At 39.6% G+C, this 18127-nt stretch overlaps 1 protein-coding gene across 1 annotated transcript; it reads right to left on the bottom strand.

Annotated features, from left to right (window-relative positions):
- Positions 1–14783: 14783 nt before the first annotated feature.
- Positions 14784–17656, bottom strand: LOC306912696 (uncharacterized protein). Its single transcript, XM_079489106.1, has 5 exons — positions 17592–17656; positions 17064–17227; positions 16675–16829; positions 15697–16015; positions 14784–15602 (listed from the first exon to the last, which is right to left on the bottom strand). The coding sequence occupies exons 1-5, from the start codon at positions 17620–17622 to the stop codon at positions 15303–15305; spliced, it is 969 nt and encodes a 322-aa protein (XP_079345232.1). The 5' UTR covers positions 17623–17656; the 3' UTR covers positions 14784–15302.
- Positions 17657–18127: the final 471 nt, after the last annotated feature.

Genomic DNA, 18127 nt, shown 5'->3' with positions numbered 1-18127 from the left:
GTGTTATAACCTTTCAATCGTGACATCTAAAACACCTAGCTTCAGTTAATGTCATGACTAAATTATAGCTATAATCATCCAATACTATTGACCCTCAAAAGTTTAGTTTTCCTTTAGGACATGCAGAAATTATCCATACATTATTTCAACCCTCCATATTTCCAAGGCCGGGGAAAAACATCAGATAACATCAGATACAACCCCACTATTTTCAACCCAATGAACGATAACGGTACAAATCACATCTGAGTATCAGCATTAATCCCTCACAACATGCAGCTGATTCACAGATCAACTTCCAACACATATACGTCAAAAAACAGAGTAATCTACATAACAATAGATAATTCCACAGTCTTGGCCAAATACCTTCATTGACTTTCCCCCATTCACAAATTTAGTTGAATAACAATACGCCCTTTATCTAATCTTAGGACGGATTACACTTAAGCGTACGGCAGGGCCACTACCTCTCGTCTGACAAAGAGACATCTACTAATATTATTCCGGTACACATTATTATTCATTTTCCCAAATCTAGGCATATTCATCCCCATCAAGTCAATTTATCTAATTCAAATACCCTACGACAAAACCATCAACATACATGCCTATTATATGTTGAATTAGACAAACACAGACACACATTTGAAATCAGATGTAACGATATTCATCTGATATAAAGATTCTTCTGCAACCGTTGCCCTTCTCGTTATCTCACGTCGACTGTTCCTTCAGCCAGCATGGCCAAATGAGGCTGTCCATGTCAACAGGTTGTATGCATGATGCAGTGCCCTGATGCACCGCACAGTTGTTGTCGAGCTGTCCTCTCTCCCAAACTGAACTGACTTCTCCATCTCCCCCCTTTCAGTCATGACAAAATGACTGAAAATGAGAAGTTGACGCCCGTAAAAGCCACTGCAACTCTTTACAGCGTAGGCCACTGCAAGGCAGAAACTCATGCTGCAAAGTGATGCGTTGCTGGGAGCCTGTAGATCTGTTGAATTGAGCCGAGCCTCCTCCTCTCTGTGTCCGTCGCTGATGAACGCCTCCCTTTGAACACTGAATCGCCGAGCCGAGCAGAGTAGAATGGACCCCCCTCACGATCGCTGCTGAAGAGGTGACGCTGGTGGTGACGCTCGCTGACCCCCGACTGCAGCCCCTCTCTCCGGCCGTCTGCTGCCGTGGTGACGAAAACCATGGTGATGACGACGCACACCACTGCTGAAAGCCGCTGGTTGACCGTAGCCGTAGCAGAGACGATGACGGTCCCCGCCGAGCAGACTGAACTAAACTTAAATCCTCAATTCCAATAATCTGAACCCCTACAAGTTGTCATGGCATTCCAATCACCTAAACAACAAGGCCAAGCATTCCCAGACACACTCCGTGACAAAACAAAGTTATTTTCCTCAACCCGTCCCAGAGGAGCAGAGCCCCCCGAGCGCGAACAACGAGGCCATGATCTAGCTCGCCATTATTTGTAGTGTCTTGCCATTATTTGTCGTATATTGAGTGTCCAGGAAGCACTTTTTACCCTGTTGCATAAATGATTGGAGAGGCCAGGCATGTCCTTATTTCTGTATCATTTTATTAAGGACAAAGCTTAGTTACCAAATTCATGATCAGTCCACTCCAGAGCCATCCTAGAGCAGTCCTCTCATAGCTGTCCCCGATCTCATCTGGAACCTGGCTATAGATCTCACTCTGACTGACTGGATTCTCGACTGACCTCTCTGACTTGATTCTGTGGATTCTCCTCGGATTCTGGATCTCCGCACATTTGAGACCCTCTTTATAATTCTCCAAATAGTGCATGTAGGGTGTGCACCCCAAAGCCCTTGTATGTGTGTACGCACGTGCATGTGCGTCCCCAAATGTCTGCTAGACCACCGCATACTAAGTAGATGGTCACTTCTATAGATTATTAACACAATGGTATCCACGGTTCAATACAATAGCCTTTACAATTTCATAGCAGACCTTTTCAACTGATCACATAGAACCTTCTTGGAATGTGTCTGTGGGCCAGCTAATATCAAGCCTCTCAGAGCTCACATGCAGAAACTCAGTCAGTGAAGGTTTGTTGTGCACAAACAGTATATGACATTATACAACATTATATGGATATTTCATCGTAATGTGGCTCTGTAATATACGACAGATGTACTTATATTCATACATCAATGTATTATAATTTGGATATAGTTTAGATTCATTAAATATGAAGCTTACAAAGCAATCTCACAGTTAGCAGTTTATTTCTAGAATGTTGCTAGCATGACCTGGGGGAGGAGCTACAGAGGGGTGGAGCACATTACTTGGGGGAGGAGCTAGAGAGGGGTGGAGCACATGCAGCAGTTTGTTAGGTTGTGATTGGTGACATGATTCTATTGTTCTCCTCTTTGGCCAATCAACACCAAGCAGTTAGTGGTTCCACCTCAGACTCTCTAGTATAAGAAGAGTTTGTAGTTGTCAGTTCTCCACAACTCCTCCAGGATATCAATAATTTCTGATCACATCTGACTGTGGACTCCAGACTTCAGCTGAAGATGAACTCTCTCAACAATTCTGCTCAACAGGGAGGACCCAAGGATCATCAAGACCTCTGTAAGTGTGCTGTTCCTGCCAAAGTGTATAGCTTAACTTCAGCTCAACAGCGAGCTAAACTCCAATTCCCCATAGAAAGAATGACAGAATCGTGATGTAAAGTTCCTTTACTGAGTGGTTCTTCATCTTTTACAAGGTCATGGAGTAAAAACTGAAACAAACATAAAATACAATACAACATGCATGAGTTCAGTTGTCCTGTTCTTAATTTTACAGTAGCTTGTAAATACAATCCTCTTTAATCCAAAATTACCATGAAATCCTTAACTTATTATGCATGAAATTGACATTCACAAGTTCACAACATGAAATACAACACTTCCATATGAGTCCTAACTTACAGTATTGCCTCCTGGTGAAGGTATGTAGAAGGTGAGAAGGAAAGCATCGCATTGCTGCACTAACACAAATGATGTTTGCAAGCCCACACAGCTGATTACTATCCAGTGAGTGCAATCATCTAAACACACACACCTGCCTTAACTAGGCCAAATGTCACAGTGACCTCTTCTAATCAAGAAGGCCTTTCGATATAAGGGTCCTTAAATATTTCAAAAATAAAGCCTATCCAAACATTATACATACAATATAAATGACATTATAAAACAACACAGTAAGTTACTTATTGTGTCTATATGGATATACAGCATGCCATAAGGATGTTTTTGTTTTGTTGGTGGGCTGGTAAAAATGTCAATTGTGGTAATTTCTTTGCTATTTTATGTTTATGAAGTAGTGTCCTCTAAACAATATTTAATTTGTCTTTGTCCAGTGTTGCGTCATCAGTCTGGCTTCCCTGTTCTACCAGAGGTGAAGGAACAAAGAAGCTTGGCTAAGCAAAAACACCACTGCTGTGATCAGTGTGGTAAACGCTTCCCTACAAAGTACACCCTGAAAAGCCACCAGAGAATTCACACTGGAGAGAAACCCTATGGATGTGATCAGTGTGGACAACACTTCTCTCAAATGTCCAGCCTTAAAAACCACCAGAGAATTCACACTGGAGAGAAAGCCTATGGATGTGATCAGTGTGGACATTGCTTCTCTAGAATGGACAGCCTTAAAATACACCAAAGAATTCACACTGGGGAGAAACCCTATGGATGTGATCAGTGTGGTAAACGCTTCCCTACAAAGTACACCCTGAAAAGCCACCAGAGAATTCACACTGGAGAGAAACCCTATGGATGTGATAAGTGTGGACAATGCTTCTCTAGAATGGACAGCCTTAAAATACACCAAAGAATTCACACTGGGGAGAAACCCTATGGATGTGATCAGTGTGGACAACACTTCTCTGACAAGTCCACCCTGAAAACCCACCAGAGAGTTCATACTGGAGAGAAACCCCATGGATGTGATCAGTGTGGACAACACTTCTCTCAAATGTCCAGCCTTAAAAACCACCAGAGAATTCACACTGGAGAGAAAGCCTATGGATGTGATCAGTGTGGACAATGCTTCTCTAGAATGGACAGCCTTAAAATACACCAAAGAATTCACACTGGGGAGAAACCCTATGGATGTGATCATTGTGGACAACACTTCTCTATAATGGGAAACCTTAAAACACACCAGAGAATTCATACTGGTGAGAAACCATATGGATGTGATCAGTGTGGACAACAATTCTCTACAATGTCCATCCTTAAAAGCCACCAGAGAATTCACACTGGAGAGAAACCCTATGGATGTGATCAGTGTGGACAATGCTTCTCTAGAATGGACAGCCTTAAAATACACCAAATAATTCACACGGGAGAGAAACCCTATGGATGTGATCAGTGTGGACAACACTTCTCTGACAAGTCCAACCTGAAAAACATCGGTCTCCAGTAGGAGTCCCAATGGAGAGTGTTTGGTAGGAACTACTCCTTTGATGTTTTTAAGGTTTATTATAAACCAGCAGTTTTTATGCACCACATATGTAAAAACTCCCAGAAAACAGCAGGTATGCTGGCAATCTTATTTATGTTAAAGACTGTTCTGTTCCCCACTGCATTTGATTGAGTTTGATGAAACAAATGTTTCCATGTATAGATGAATTGCAAGTAAATTTAACATACAATTTGAACGGACTGTTATTTTTAGTACTACTCATTCACTGAGTCAATAGTTTCCAGATAAATGACAAGAACAGTATATAGAACAGATAAGAAGTTGAGTTCGACAGGCCTGCCTTAGTGGAATATATCCACCTACGGTCTCAATAATCAATTTATTCTCAATCTTAATCTTTGTAATTTGACCTGTGGATTATCTGTAGATTCGATTTAGAATTTGTAGCAGATTTTTGTATTGACTTGTACTTTTGTTGAAATGCACCCATTCTACAAACTGAATAAAAATGTCAATGTCATGTATGTGCTTCATACAAAAATATACAATATGCCTACAAGTTAATTTAGTGTTACTCGACGACTAAAACAAACAAAAAAACCTAGCCTATATATTACCTTTCTGTGTGTTATAGCTTATAGTAAAATAGCTGAACTCTCTGAATTACAGTAAATTTCAAGCACAACTAAATACAAAACATAACCATGGACGATCAGTGTGTGATCAGTGTGGATATTATTATTACCATCATCCTTTTATTACACAGCACTGTCTTTGTTTCACTGTAATTTTACCTGTAGATTTGCTGTAATTTACATTTAGATGATTTATTATTTTGTCTCAGAGTTTGTTCATGAATGCTTGGAATGGACCTTTTTGCCACTTTTGTTTCTAATACAAAAACAATTGGTCTATGTAGTAGTGTTTTGTGTGTATTTCTTTGATAAATGTAAATAATGGTTGTGCATTATCACTCCAACTGAGAGAAGAAATTAACACTCGTTTTTGTATATAATGTATTTTCTACTGATGTACATGTGCATTTTATACATAAAACCTGTGAAAGAAATATTGTATAGACATATGTTCTTACTGACATACAGAGATCACTTGTTGACAACCTATGCCCCAGAAGTCATGGGTATGTAAGTAAAGTAGGCTAATATGTTCTTAAATACAGTAGAGCCCAGGCCTTAATTCCCCCTTCATATTACTGTTGAGCAATTGTACTTTTAACATAATTCACATTATGAAACAGTAATAATGATGTTAGTGAAGTAGGTATATGGAGATATATGGGAGGACCTCTGTTACTGAACAAACAATATATCAATGATTTACTAGAGCCATTTTAACAAAACATATCCATTACAGCACCTTTAACATTTCACAAAGGAAGTTCTGTAGTTCTGCTGAAACTCATGAGTCAAAGAGGTGTAAAATGGTCTCAGTTCATCCATAATGTGATCATTAACAGGTGATCTGTCCAATGCCAGACAACCAGTGACCATTAACACTTTTAATCTCTGCATTTGAATGCATTGTCTATAGTGAATGAAGCATCAGCCATCATCATTTAGCCTGTTTACATTTTAACCTGGGGAAAGAATGTGGGGTTTGTTCATTATTTAGCATTTGAAAAACATTGAATACAAGTGCAGTCATCAGATATAAAATATGACATCGTAAAATATGTGAAGGCCTTCACAGTGTGCCTACTATTTATGAAGACTGTCAAATTTAAACAAATAAGCCAAACTGTTTTATTTGATGGGATGTAAATCACAGTATGAGCAGTTGTTTCTTCACCAGAGCTGGTTCTACTTGGTTCTGATGTTACTGAAAAAAAATGTAGAGCAATCCTCTTTGACTCTGCTGCATTCATTAATATCCACTTATATTATTCAAGACTGTTAGACATATATTATCCAGATACTCATTGCATGTACATAATATCAATAGCATATAATTTGTGAACCTCAGTCTCCAGTAGCAGTCCCAATGGAGAATGTTTGGTAGGAACTACTCCTTTGATGTTTTAAGGTTTATTATAAACCAGCAATTTGTATGCACCACATATGTAAAAACTCCCAGAAAACAGCAGGTATGCAGGCACTCTGATGTATGTTAAATCACAGTTAAAGACGGTTCTGTTTCCCACTGGATTTGATTGAGTTTGACTTTCTTTCTGCCTAAATTTCTCTTCTCCGCTGTAATGTTTTGTTATTTTTTATTTATTTTGTTTCAGTTATTTGTTTCCTGATTTACCAATAACAAAATAATCGTGTTTTCTATATTATATGCTTTGACTCTGACAATGTCTGTTATTTGGGATTTATGCTGACTCCTTTAGCATTTGAAAAACATTGAATAAAAGTGCAGTCATCAGATATAAAATATGACATCGTGAAATATGTGAAGGCCTTCACAGTGTGCCTACTATTTATGAAGACTGTCAAATTGAACTTATATTGCAACTTTAAAAAAAGAGAGTACAGGAGATGCTGTAGTATAAGAATGTCTGCAATCATTTAGGGGGTGGGTGGCAGTTTGTGTTTTGGAAAACAAATAGGCCTATTTAAGTAAATCACAGTATGAGCAGTTGTTTCTTCACCAGAGCTGGTTCTACTTGGTTCTGATGTTACTGAAATAATGTAGAGCAATCCTCTGTGACTCTGCTGCATTCATTAATATCCACTTATATTATTCAATACTGTTAGACATATATTATCCAGATACTCATTGCATTTACATATTAAAATATCCATAGCATATAATTTGTGAACCTCAGTCTCCAGTAGGCGTCCCAATGGAGAGTGTTTGGTAAGAACTACTCATTTGAGGTTTTTAAGGTTTATTATAAAACAGCAGTTTGTATGCACCACATATGGAAAAACTCCCAGAAAAGAGCAGGTATGCTGGCACTCTGATTTATGTTACATCACAATTAAAGAATGTTCTGTTTCCCACTGCATTTGATTGAGTTTTTCTCTTTCTTTCTCTTCTGCGCTGTAATGTGTGTGTTTTTTAAGTTGTGATTGTATATGTGATTCATGCTAATTACATTGAATTACGTTATTGAAATTTGCTATGATATTAATCATGTTTTCTATATTATATGCTTTGACTATGACAGTGTCTGTTATTTGGGATTGATGCTGACTACTGCATTTACTTTACTCACGTCATAGACTGATAGGATGTACTTATATTCATACATCAATGTATTATAATTTGGATATAGTTTAGATTCATTAAATATGAAGCTTACAAAGCAATCTCACAGATAGCAGTTTATTTCTAGAATGTTGCTAGCATGACCTGGGGGAGGAGCTACAGAGGGGTGGAGCATATTACTTGGGGGAGGAGCTAGAGAGGGGTGGAGCACATGCAGCAGTTTGTTAGGTTGTGATTGGTGACATGATTCTATTGTTCTCCTCTTTGGCCAATCAACACCAAGCAGTTAGTGGTTCCACCTCAGACTCTCTAGTATAAGAAGAGTTTGTAGTTGTCAGTTCTCCACAACTCCTCCAGGATATCAATCATTTCTGATCACATCTGACTGTGGACTCCAGCTGAAGATGAACTCTCTCAACAATTCTGCTCAACAGGGAGGACCCAAGGATCATCAAGACCTCTGTAAGTTACTTATTGTGTCTATATGGATACCATAAGGATGTTTTTGTTTTGTTGGTGGGCTGGTAAAAATGTCAATTGTGGTAATTTCTTTGCTATTTTATGTTTATGAAGTAGTGTTGTAGCTCTTCTCACAACATTGACGACACAGGTCGGTTCTTTATAAACGGGCATTTATTGGGCATTCTTCTCATCCCTCTGCTGTTCCATGCCGTGAGAACTATGTTCACACAAAAATAATAAACACATAAAACAATCAACAAATTACGTCGCAATACATAATATTGATCAAACAAAGAAATACAAAACATGTAGAAATGCGCAGGTGAACGTGTCAAACACCACAATACAACACAACAAATAACTCTCAAATAATACCTCGTTGGCCGCTTGTTGTGTAAAGAGGTTCTTGATGCTTCTTGAGTTTCATACAGTCCTTTGAATGTCCTTTTGACCGTCTGTCTTTGACTTTAGACGTGTTTCTAATAACTTAAAACAGTTCAAACACACTACTCTGCTGCGTGTGTGCTTCCTTGTGCAGACCAGAGTCTGAATGAGTGAGAGAAATGTTTGTACCACCTGTGTGCAATGCCAGGCAATCATGCATCAGTCAATCAATCATGGTCCAGTGTTGCTACTGACAGACAGGGAACTTGGTTCTGCCTCAGAAAGTTATCATCACATCATGTTTACATTTTTAACCTCATATGAAATCAATTATAAACCACATATTTATTATTGTATCATGACATTATTATGAATTATGCTTTATGAACTTATGACCATGAATTGTTGTATTTTAGCTATTTTAGTCTTTTTAAAGTAAGCATTTTAATAGCAGCACTTACAAGTGTCCTCTAAACAATATTTAATTTGTCTTTGTCCAGTGTTGTGTCATCAGTCTGGCTTCCCTGTTCTACCAGAGGTGAAGGAACAAAGAAGATTGGCTAAGCAAAAACACCACTGCTGTGATCAGTGTGGTAAACGCTTCCTTGCAAAGTGCAACCTGAAAAGCCACCAGAGAATTCACACTGGAGAGAAACCCTATGGATGTGATCAGTGTGGACAACACTTCTCTCAAATGTCCAACCTTAAAACACACCAGAGAATTCATACTGGTGAGAAACCCTATGGATGTGATCAGTGTGGACAACAATTCTCTACAATGTCCATCCTTAAAAACCACAAGAGAATTCACACGGGAGAGAAACCCTATGGATGTGATCATTGTGGACAACACTTCTCTACAATAGGAAACCTTAAAACACACCAGAGAATTCACACGGGAGAGAAACCCAAATAATTGTGATATGTGTGGAAAAGCTTTTAGTAATTAAATCAATTCACAGGGTTGTACACACTGGATATTATTATAAGATCATTTATCCTGATCATGAATTAATAATACTGTATGGACACATGCCTAACTGTTTTTCTTTGTAAGACGCTGGTAGGTAAATCACAGTATGAGCAGTTGTTTCTTCACCAGAGCTGGTTCTGATGTTACTGAAATAATGTAGAGCAATCCTCTTTGACTCTGCTGCATTAATTAATATTTGTGCAGTCTGTGTTTTTTTATTTCTTTATTGCACAGCTGCCCCCCTTTGCCAAACTTGTAGACCTTTTGTATTGTTCTTAATTTAACTTTTAATCTGTTTTAAATCAATGACCTCTTCCATACAGGAAAGGATTCCAAATAAGCCAGCTGGCTTCTTCCTTTCCTTGCATTGTATTTTTTGATATGTATTGTCTATATTTTGTACTACATGCTAAATAAATAAACCTAAATATCCACTTATATTATCCAGATACTCATTGCATGTACATAATATCCTTACCATATCGTTTGTGAACATCAGTCTCCAGTAGGAGTCCCAATGGAGAGTGTTTGGTAGGAACTACTCCTTTGATGTTTTTAAGGTTTATTATAAACCAGCAGTTTTTATGCACCACATATGTAAAAACTCCCAGAAAACAGCAGGTATACAGGCACTCTGATGTATGTTAAATCACAGTTAAAGACGGTTCTGTTTCCCACTGGATTTGATTGAGTTTGAATTTCAATTTGTACATATTTTACTCATATTTTGTACTACATGCTAAATAAATAAACCTAAATATCCACTTATATTATCCAGATACTCATTGCATGTACATAATATCCTTACCATATCGTTTGTGAACATCAGTCTCCAGTAGGCGTCCCAATGGAGAGTGTTTGGTAAGAACTACTCATTTGAGGTTTTTAAGGTTTATTATAAAACAGCAGTTTGTATGCACCACATATGTAAAAACTCACAGAAAACAGCAGGTATGCTGGCACTCTTATTTATGTTAAAGACTGTTCTGTTCCCCACTGCATTTGATTGAGTTTGATGAAACATGTTTCCATGTATAGATGAATTGCAAGTAAACTTAACATACAATTTGAACGGACTGTTATTTTTAGTACTACTCCTCATTCACTGAGTCAATAGTTTCCAGATAAATGATAGAACAGTATAGGTGTAGCCAGTTAGACCAAATTTAGGCTTCTGTCTTCTGCCATGTTACAGATTCCCCAGATTTGCTGTAGTTTACATTTAGACGATTTTAGTTGTATGTCTTTAAATGTTTGGATTAATTGAAAAATGGAGGACCCTGGTGTAAACAATTTTGTTTTTTCCTCGTATCAGGTTTTTTGTATTGACCTGTACTTTTGTTGAACCCCCAACTGGGCAATTTTATGTGGGTCCTAACTGGGATGCCCACGTGGGCTTTAAGTTGGTTCTACCTGGGCCCTAGGTGGGCCCCAACTAGGCAATTTTATGTGGGGCTGACATGGGTCCCTTATGGTTTCAAGGTGGGCTGAACTATATGGGCCTCAAGTGGGCTTGTCAGCGGGCACCAGATGGTTCCCATTTGGGCTTGCCCGTGTGGGCTTTAAGTGGGTTCTACCTGGGCCCTTGGTGGGCCCCACCTAGGCAATTTTATGTGGGACCCTAGTGGGTCCTAACTGGGCTTTTAAATCTTTAAATCTTTACTTACTTAGTTGAGAGCAGATATTCCTCTGACTGTGTAGTTCCTTTGTCAGTTTGAAAGTGGTGGGAAAAGGCAGACACAGTGGGGGTTGAAAGACCCATCAGGACCTCAGCTGTCAGCTGGTCACCCTACCCCCAACACTAACCAGCCATTGCATGTCACAGCGCATTGTGAGCTTGTAGATTGGCTATTTTCAGCATTAGATGTAGTGTAAAATCCAATTATATTTAGTCGACAAAAACTAGACTAATAGTAAAACTAAATGCAATTTTATTCTAAAGACTGAATAAAACTAAAATGTGCAGTATTCTACATGTTACAATGTAAACAAACCTTTTAATAAAAGTAAGAGAGAGAGATGGTGAGAGAGAGCGCATAGAATATAGTGAGAGAGGGAGAGAGAATACTTTTACTTCTACTCCACATCTCAGAGGTAAATATTGTAATTTTACAGGCAGGCAGACAGACAGACCCTTACTATATGTGCCACTAAGTGTTAAATAGAGTTAATTTAATAGAGTTAAATATCTATATGGGTCCTTTCTGCTAGCAGTGCTTGCCTGCCTGTCTGTAGAACCTGAGCTGTATACTTTCTTGACCGGGGTTCCCAACTTCCAATGCAGGGCTTTGTACTGGGCCCAGGGCTCTTTGCATTGTGACCTGTTCTGTGAGCTTGTAGATGGGCTTGCCCACTTCCAACCCATGCAAGTTAGCCCACATGTAGACCATGTTGGAACTACATTGGCTTGCCCACTTCCAACCCATGCCAGTTAGCCCACATGTAGACCATGTGGGACCTACATGGGCTTGCCCACATGCAAGTTAGCCCACATGTAGACCATGTTGGACAGCCATCGGCTTGCCCACTTCCAACCCATGCCAGTTAACCTGCATGTAGACCATGTGGGACCTACATGGGCTTGCCCACTTCCAACCCATGCAAGTTAGCCCACATTTAGACCATGTTGGACAGCCATTGGCTTGCCCACTTCCAACCCATGCAAGTTAGCCCACATGTAGACCATGTTGGAACTAAATGGGCTTGCCCACTTCCAACCCATGCCAGTTAGCCCACATGTAGACCATGTGGGACCTACATGGGCTGGCCCACTTCCAACCCATGCAAGTTAGCCCACATGTAGACCATGTTGGACAGCCATCGGCTTGCCCACTTCCAACCCATGCCAGTTAACCTGCATGTAGACCATGTGGGACCTACATGGGCTTGCCCACTTCCAACCCATGCAAGTTAGCCCACATGTAGACCATGTTGGACAGCCATTGGCTTGCCCACTTCCAACCCATGCAAGCTAGCCCACATGTAGACCATGTGGGACCTACATGGGCTTGCCCACTTCCAATCCATGCCATTTAGCCCACATGTAGACCATGTTGGACAGCCATTGGCTTGCCCACTTCCAACCCATGCAAGCTAGCCCACATGTAGACCATGTGGGACCTACATGGGCTTGCCCACTTTCAACCCATGCCAGTTAGCCCACATGTAGCCCACGTGGGACCTACATGGGCTTGCCGACTTCCAGCCCATGCAAGTTAGCCCACATGCAGACCATGTTGGAACTACATGGGCTTACCCACTTCCAACCCATGCAAGTTAGCCCACATGTAGACCATGTTGGACCTACATGGGCGTGCCCACTTCCAACCCATGCCAGTTAGCCCACATGTAGACCATGTGGGACCTACATGGGCTTGCCCACTTTCAACCCATGCCAGTTAGCCCACATGTAGCCCACATGGGACCTACATGGGATTGCCCACTTCCAACCCATGCCCAGTTAACCCACGTGTAGACCACGTGGGACCCTCATAATTTGCCCAGTTCAAGCCCATTCCCACTTGGTACCCATGTATCCCGCATTGAAACCACATGGCCCCAAGTGGGCGTGCTGGCTGGGTAAGTATTGGCCATTATTTTCAAATAGCTGGTAGGCCTACCGTTCAACCGATTTGATGCTATATGTCTATTGACACATTTGGCTGGAGAGTAGGGAGTCGGGGAGTCGTGGACCCCAACGACCTTTTTTTTTTTTTTTTTAATAAAATGTATTTCTTACTTAATATATATTAATATGCTTATCCCCATTATGCCGGCTGCTGGCACAGGGCAGCAACACAATTGCTCCACCTCTTGGCCATATTCTCTATGGTCCCCCAGCTCTGCTGTTGTTGCTGAAGCTCCTATTTCATGTAATTTTAGTCCTTATTTCTAGTTAAGAGTCAAATGTGGTGGGAGGTACAGTACGTAGTGGTTTTGATTGATTGATTGATTGAAATATTTATTAACAGTTTGCAGAATTACAGTACATTTCAAGCACAACTCAAGACAAATACTTTTAATTGAGAGCCCACACAACTGCCCAAAATCACTTTCACCTAGAAAATCCATTCACATTTTTTATAATTCAGCTGACTGTGGAGACACATGCTGGAACTTTTTACTTTGAAATGTTTTATAGTTTGAGTTATTTAATTTAAACGCCAAATGCATTCTCAATGGCGAAAACACAAACTTTGGCATCACGTATTAAAAAAAAGTTTTGATTTTTTCGATTTTTTTTAAAATAAAAAAATAAAAATAAAAATAAAATAAAAATATTTTTTCTTTTTTCTTTTTTCAAAGACGTATGCACGTGCGGTAATACCCAAGACGTCCACAGACGTCTTGGGCACAAAATGTGTTTTAACTGTGAGTGGACGACCCAATAAAGCATTACACTTTACAAGAGGGTCCACCTTGTTCAATTCATCAAACCATTTAGAGACGTTCAAATAGACACTTCTATATAGTCAAAGAACAGAACAGGAATTCATCATAAAAGAGGTAAAAAGGGAAAAGAAACATACAGTGAGGGGAAAAAAGGGGTGGCCATGCCACAGTATTTGCCAGCATCCACTTCATGTTTGATGTGGTCGCTCAAATAGAGAAGGCATGTGTCAGTGGAGTGGGATGTTCTGAAACCAGATTGGAACTCGTACATTAATTTATTAGTGGCAAGATACTTTTCAACCTGTTCATAGACAATTTTTTCCATCACTTTCGAGATGGAGCTTAGAATAGAAATAGGGCGGTGGTGATGTGATGATGTGTACATTGACAAAAATTAAACACCATTATGAGATTTCCAACAGGTGAAAATAAAACTTTATTTATAGCCTATTGCACACTTCCTGCTATTTGCTTTTCAAAAAGTACTTAATAACACTAAGTATAAATATTATGAACCCAATAAAATAACATCAGACATTCTACAGTAGGTGTAGCCACCATGATATTTAACTTAAAATAACCAACATAACATATGGATTAATATTCCATAAAACGTGTACATGTAAACATTACCATTGTAGTAAAGTAGAAAAGGCAAACATTAACAAATTGTGGCTGACTTTCTTTCCTGATGATGACTAGGCTACTGCCTGAATCTGCAGACTTCCTGCAGAGTTGTGAGAGCCCAAGACGGTAGGTACTTGTCCCTTTAGGACAGTGCTTCCCAAAGTGGGGTCCGGGGGAGACCCCCAGGGGTCCCTAGGGGAGTCCCAGGGGGTCTCCCCCCCAGCAAAATTATAGTTGGAAAATAGATAATAGATATATAGATAAAATAGATTTTTACAATATAAATTGTGGTCCCAGAGATAGAAATGCCATTAAATGGGCGTCCATGGCATAATGCACGTCAAACTGGGGGTCCTTGAAATGAAAACAGTTGAGAATCACTGCTAGAGCCGTACAAATGGGGGTCCGCGGGCTGATAAATGTCAATTTGGGGGTCCTTGACATGAAAAAGTTTGCGAACCCCTGCTTTAGGAGACCAGAAGTAGGTTATGAGTCATGACTCAGTCTATTCATTCCAAAGGGAGAACTAGAAGTGAACACAGCTGACCCATTCTTTAGCCCAATGGTCACTGAACTCAATATTGGACCCATTGTTCACAAGTGGCACATCTTCCCAACATTCTGACACTAAAATTACTTTTTCCAGAGAGACAAATCTGGAGAAAATCGACTTTTGTTATCTGCCTTTTTCTGTCCCAGCAACACACACACGTGATCTATCAGCAGTAATAACACACGATATGACATCAGAACGATGTGCACTTGTGGAAACAATTTGCGTACCATTTTCACACCTATACAAAGTGACAAAGCGTGGGATGGCCTGGCTTCCTATAAATTAAGCATCTTTGCCATGACCTCCTTTCCCAATGACTAGTTCCTCTCCCGATGCCAACTTCCTGTATAGTTGTGCCAGTTCTTCCGGCGATGGAGGATGGGACTCTGGCGTGCACGGAATGTCAAAGTCTGATGACGCCTGAGACTCTGACAGCTCCACCCCTGTCTCCGATTGGACGATTTGGCTGCAAAACTCCTCCCCCTGATGCACTCTCACGACGAGCTCTCCTTGCTCTCGCCTCCTCTCCTCTGGTTGGATGATGAGGGTGTCAGTCATGGACGTGTCCTCATCAGATGAGGCCTGATTGGACGGAAAGTTTATTATACTTAACTAAAACTAGGAAAACTAGAATTGGGGAGGAAAATAAAACATTTTAATAAAAATAAAAACTAACCTTGTTGGACGCAGACAGGTCCCCTGGCTCCGATTGGATGCTTTGGCTTTCAATCCCCTCCCACTGATGAACTCTCTGCTCTGGATGGATGATGAGGGTGTCGGTCATGGGCGTGTCCTGATCAGATAAGGCCTGATTGGACAGATTGGTGGACTGAGAGGAAGTAAGCTCCGCCTCCTCATCGTCCTCGCTGAACAGCTCCGGGGTTTGAGAGCCGCCAGTCATTCTACGAGGGGAGGGGCCTGTGAGGGGGCAATAGGATTGTGATTGGCTGTTTTGGGTGTCAGTCAGCGTCTCTGAGGTGAAGAAGTCCTCCCACCTGAAAGGAAGGGTCAGGGTTATTAACCACTTAAACCCCAGCATTCGTTAAAGTTCACTGAAACAACCAAAGCTAGAATATTTTAGTTAAAGCTGAACTAGTATGTATCATCAACTCGGGAATTGAACACGGTTTCTTGCTAAAGTGCTGAAACTTTTATACCATTGAGCTAATAGTCTGCTTGCTCAGGGGATTAATTGAATCTTGACCATCAGGTGGAAATTCATGTCTGTCAAATCTTGTGTCTAGCTGAGACATGACCTTTGACACGAAATAGTACAAATTGGAAAATACAACCACCCCAATTGTTACATAGTTTAACTGAAATATAACGTAAAAATTAAGCTTTACTAAACACGAGAAATAAATGAAACTATTGTGTTTTCAAAACTTACTAAAACTAACAAAAATCATGAGAAAAGTTCTTTATGAGCTTTTTGAATCTCACCCCTGACTATCTCATACATACAGTAAAGTAAAACTGATACTAACATATACAGTAATAAAAACTAAACTATACATACAAAAAAAAAATATATATATATATATATATATATATATATATATATATATATATATATATATTTTGTATATATATATATATATATAAAATATATATAAATATATATAATATATATAAAATCCCAAACTATAACAACCTTGGAGGAGCGGTGCTAGGAGCTTCCTTCCTGTCCTCCTCTCCTCTTTCCTCATTCTTCACCTCCTCCTTGGTGGTCTTCTCTTCTCTTTCTACTCGTTCATAACTCTCTCCATTCCTTTTAGCCGTTTCTTCTTCTCTTTCATCTTTTGTTCCCTGTTCGCACAACAGTGGACAAAGTGTACTCAAGTATTCAAAAGTACAATTTACAAAGTGCATGTTCTTTTTTTTATGTCAATGCATTGCTGTGTTGAAATTAGCCTACAAAAAAGTAGCCTACAAATATTTATATTTAAATCCAGTGGAGTCAAAGTCATGTGCTTGCAAAAAACAAACGAAAAAGGAAGTCAATTATAGTTAGTTACTGTCCACTATTGCCTGTTCACCTACATGTTTCATTTCTAATTGTTCCTCCCACTGTAACTGCCGCTCCATTTCATCATCATTGTTGGACTTGGTACAGTCCATGTAGTTTCCAACATTGGAACTCGTGCCAGGTGAAAATAATGAGTCCTCAACAGGTGGCGCTATTCTCAGAGGATCCTGCCCTTTCACTAGGATCAAGGCAAAGCAATCCGATTAATAAAAAACACGTGCAAATAAAATGCAAAACATTAAGGATGACAGTGGTGGAAAATGTACTCAAATTAAATAAAAATACTGCAATGTAGACAGTATAAGTCCCGTATTCAAAATGTACTCAAGTAAAAGTAACTAGTAACTAACGTTTTAAAATTATTGTAGTGGAGTAAAAGTATTATTATTTTTTGGCTCTGAAATGTATACAGGAAATTGGAAATACTCAAAAAGTACAACTACCTCAAATATTGTACTTAAGTACAGTACTTGAGTAAATGTACTTAGTTACTTTACACCACTGAAGGATGATAAGGACAGAAAGTAATTAAGCACCACCACCATTTTTCACTTCCTGGCTAATGAGCGCCATCTTCTTCCTCACTGGTGCAATAAGGTCTGGTCCATCAAACGGGCCTTCATCGCTGTCTGAATCTCATTCACACAGAAATGACACAGTTAAATGAGGAGATTTGAAAACGGAAATGTCTATAGGTTACAATTTAGGATAAGTGAATAACATTTTGCTAGCCTAATATCAAACATCAGACAGGGCTGTCACGTTCATGACATTTTACTTGATGATTAATAATTGTCATACAAATACTAATAATGATTTAATTGTGTTTTTGGCATTGAGCACGGGAACAAATGAATAGAAAATACTGATTGGCTTTTGGACTTGCATAATATCTAGACCTATCTAGATCTCCATCTAAATGTTTCAAAATGTATGAACATTACTATTAAGCAAAATTATTGTAATCATTTTGTATGTAATAATTGTGATAATTGCGGGGGGGGGGGGGGGTGTACAGTCATCTCAGTAAACTGTAATAACAGTCACTACAGCTTTTGAGGATGTTCTAGCAGCTGGG

The sequence above is a fragment of the Electrona antarctica genome, assembly GCF_951216825.1.
Source record: "Electrona antarctica genome assembly, chromosome: 20".
Lineage (NCBI taxonomy): Eukaryota > Metazoa > Chordata > Actinopteri > Myctophiformes > Myctophidae > Electrona > Electrona antarctica.
The sequence above is the reverse complement of the archived record's forward strand: the minus strand, read 5'-3'. Positions and strand labels throughout refer to the sequence as shown.

Excerpts from the sequence above, each read along its gene's own strand:
- LOC306912696 (XM_079489106.1), bottom strand. The coding sequence starts at position 17,622 with ATGGCGCTCATTAGCCAGGAAGTGAAAAATG. Across the intron at positions 16,016-16,674 it reads CCTAGCACCGCTCCTCCAAG|GTGGGAGGACTTCTTCACCT; the intron begins GTTGTTATAGTT and ends CCTTCCTTTCAG. Across the intron at positions 15,603-15,696 it reads ACCTGTCTGCGTCCAACAAG|GCCTCATCTGATGAGGACAC; the intron begins GTTAGTTTTTAT and ends CCGTCCAATCAG.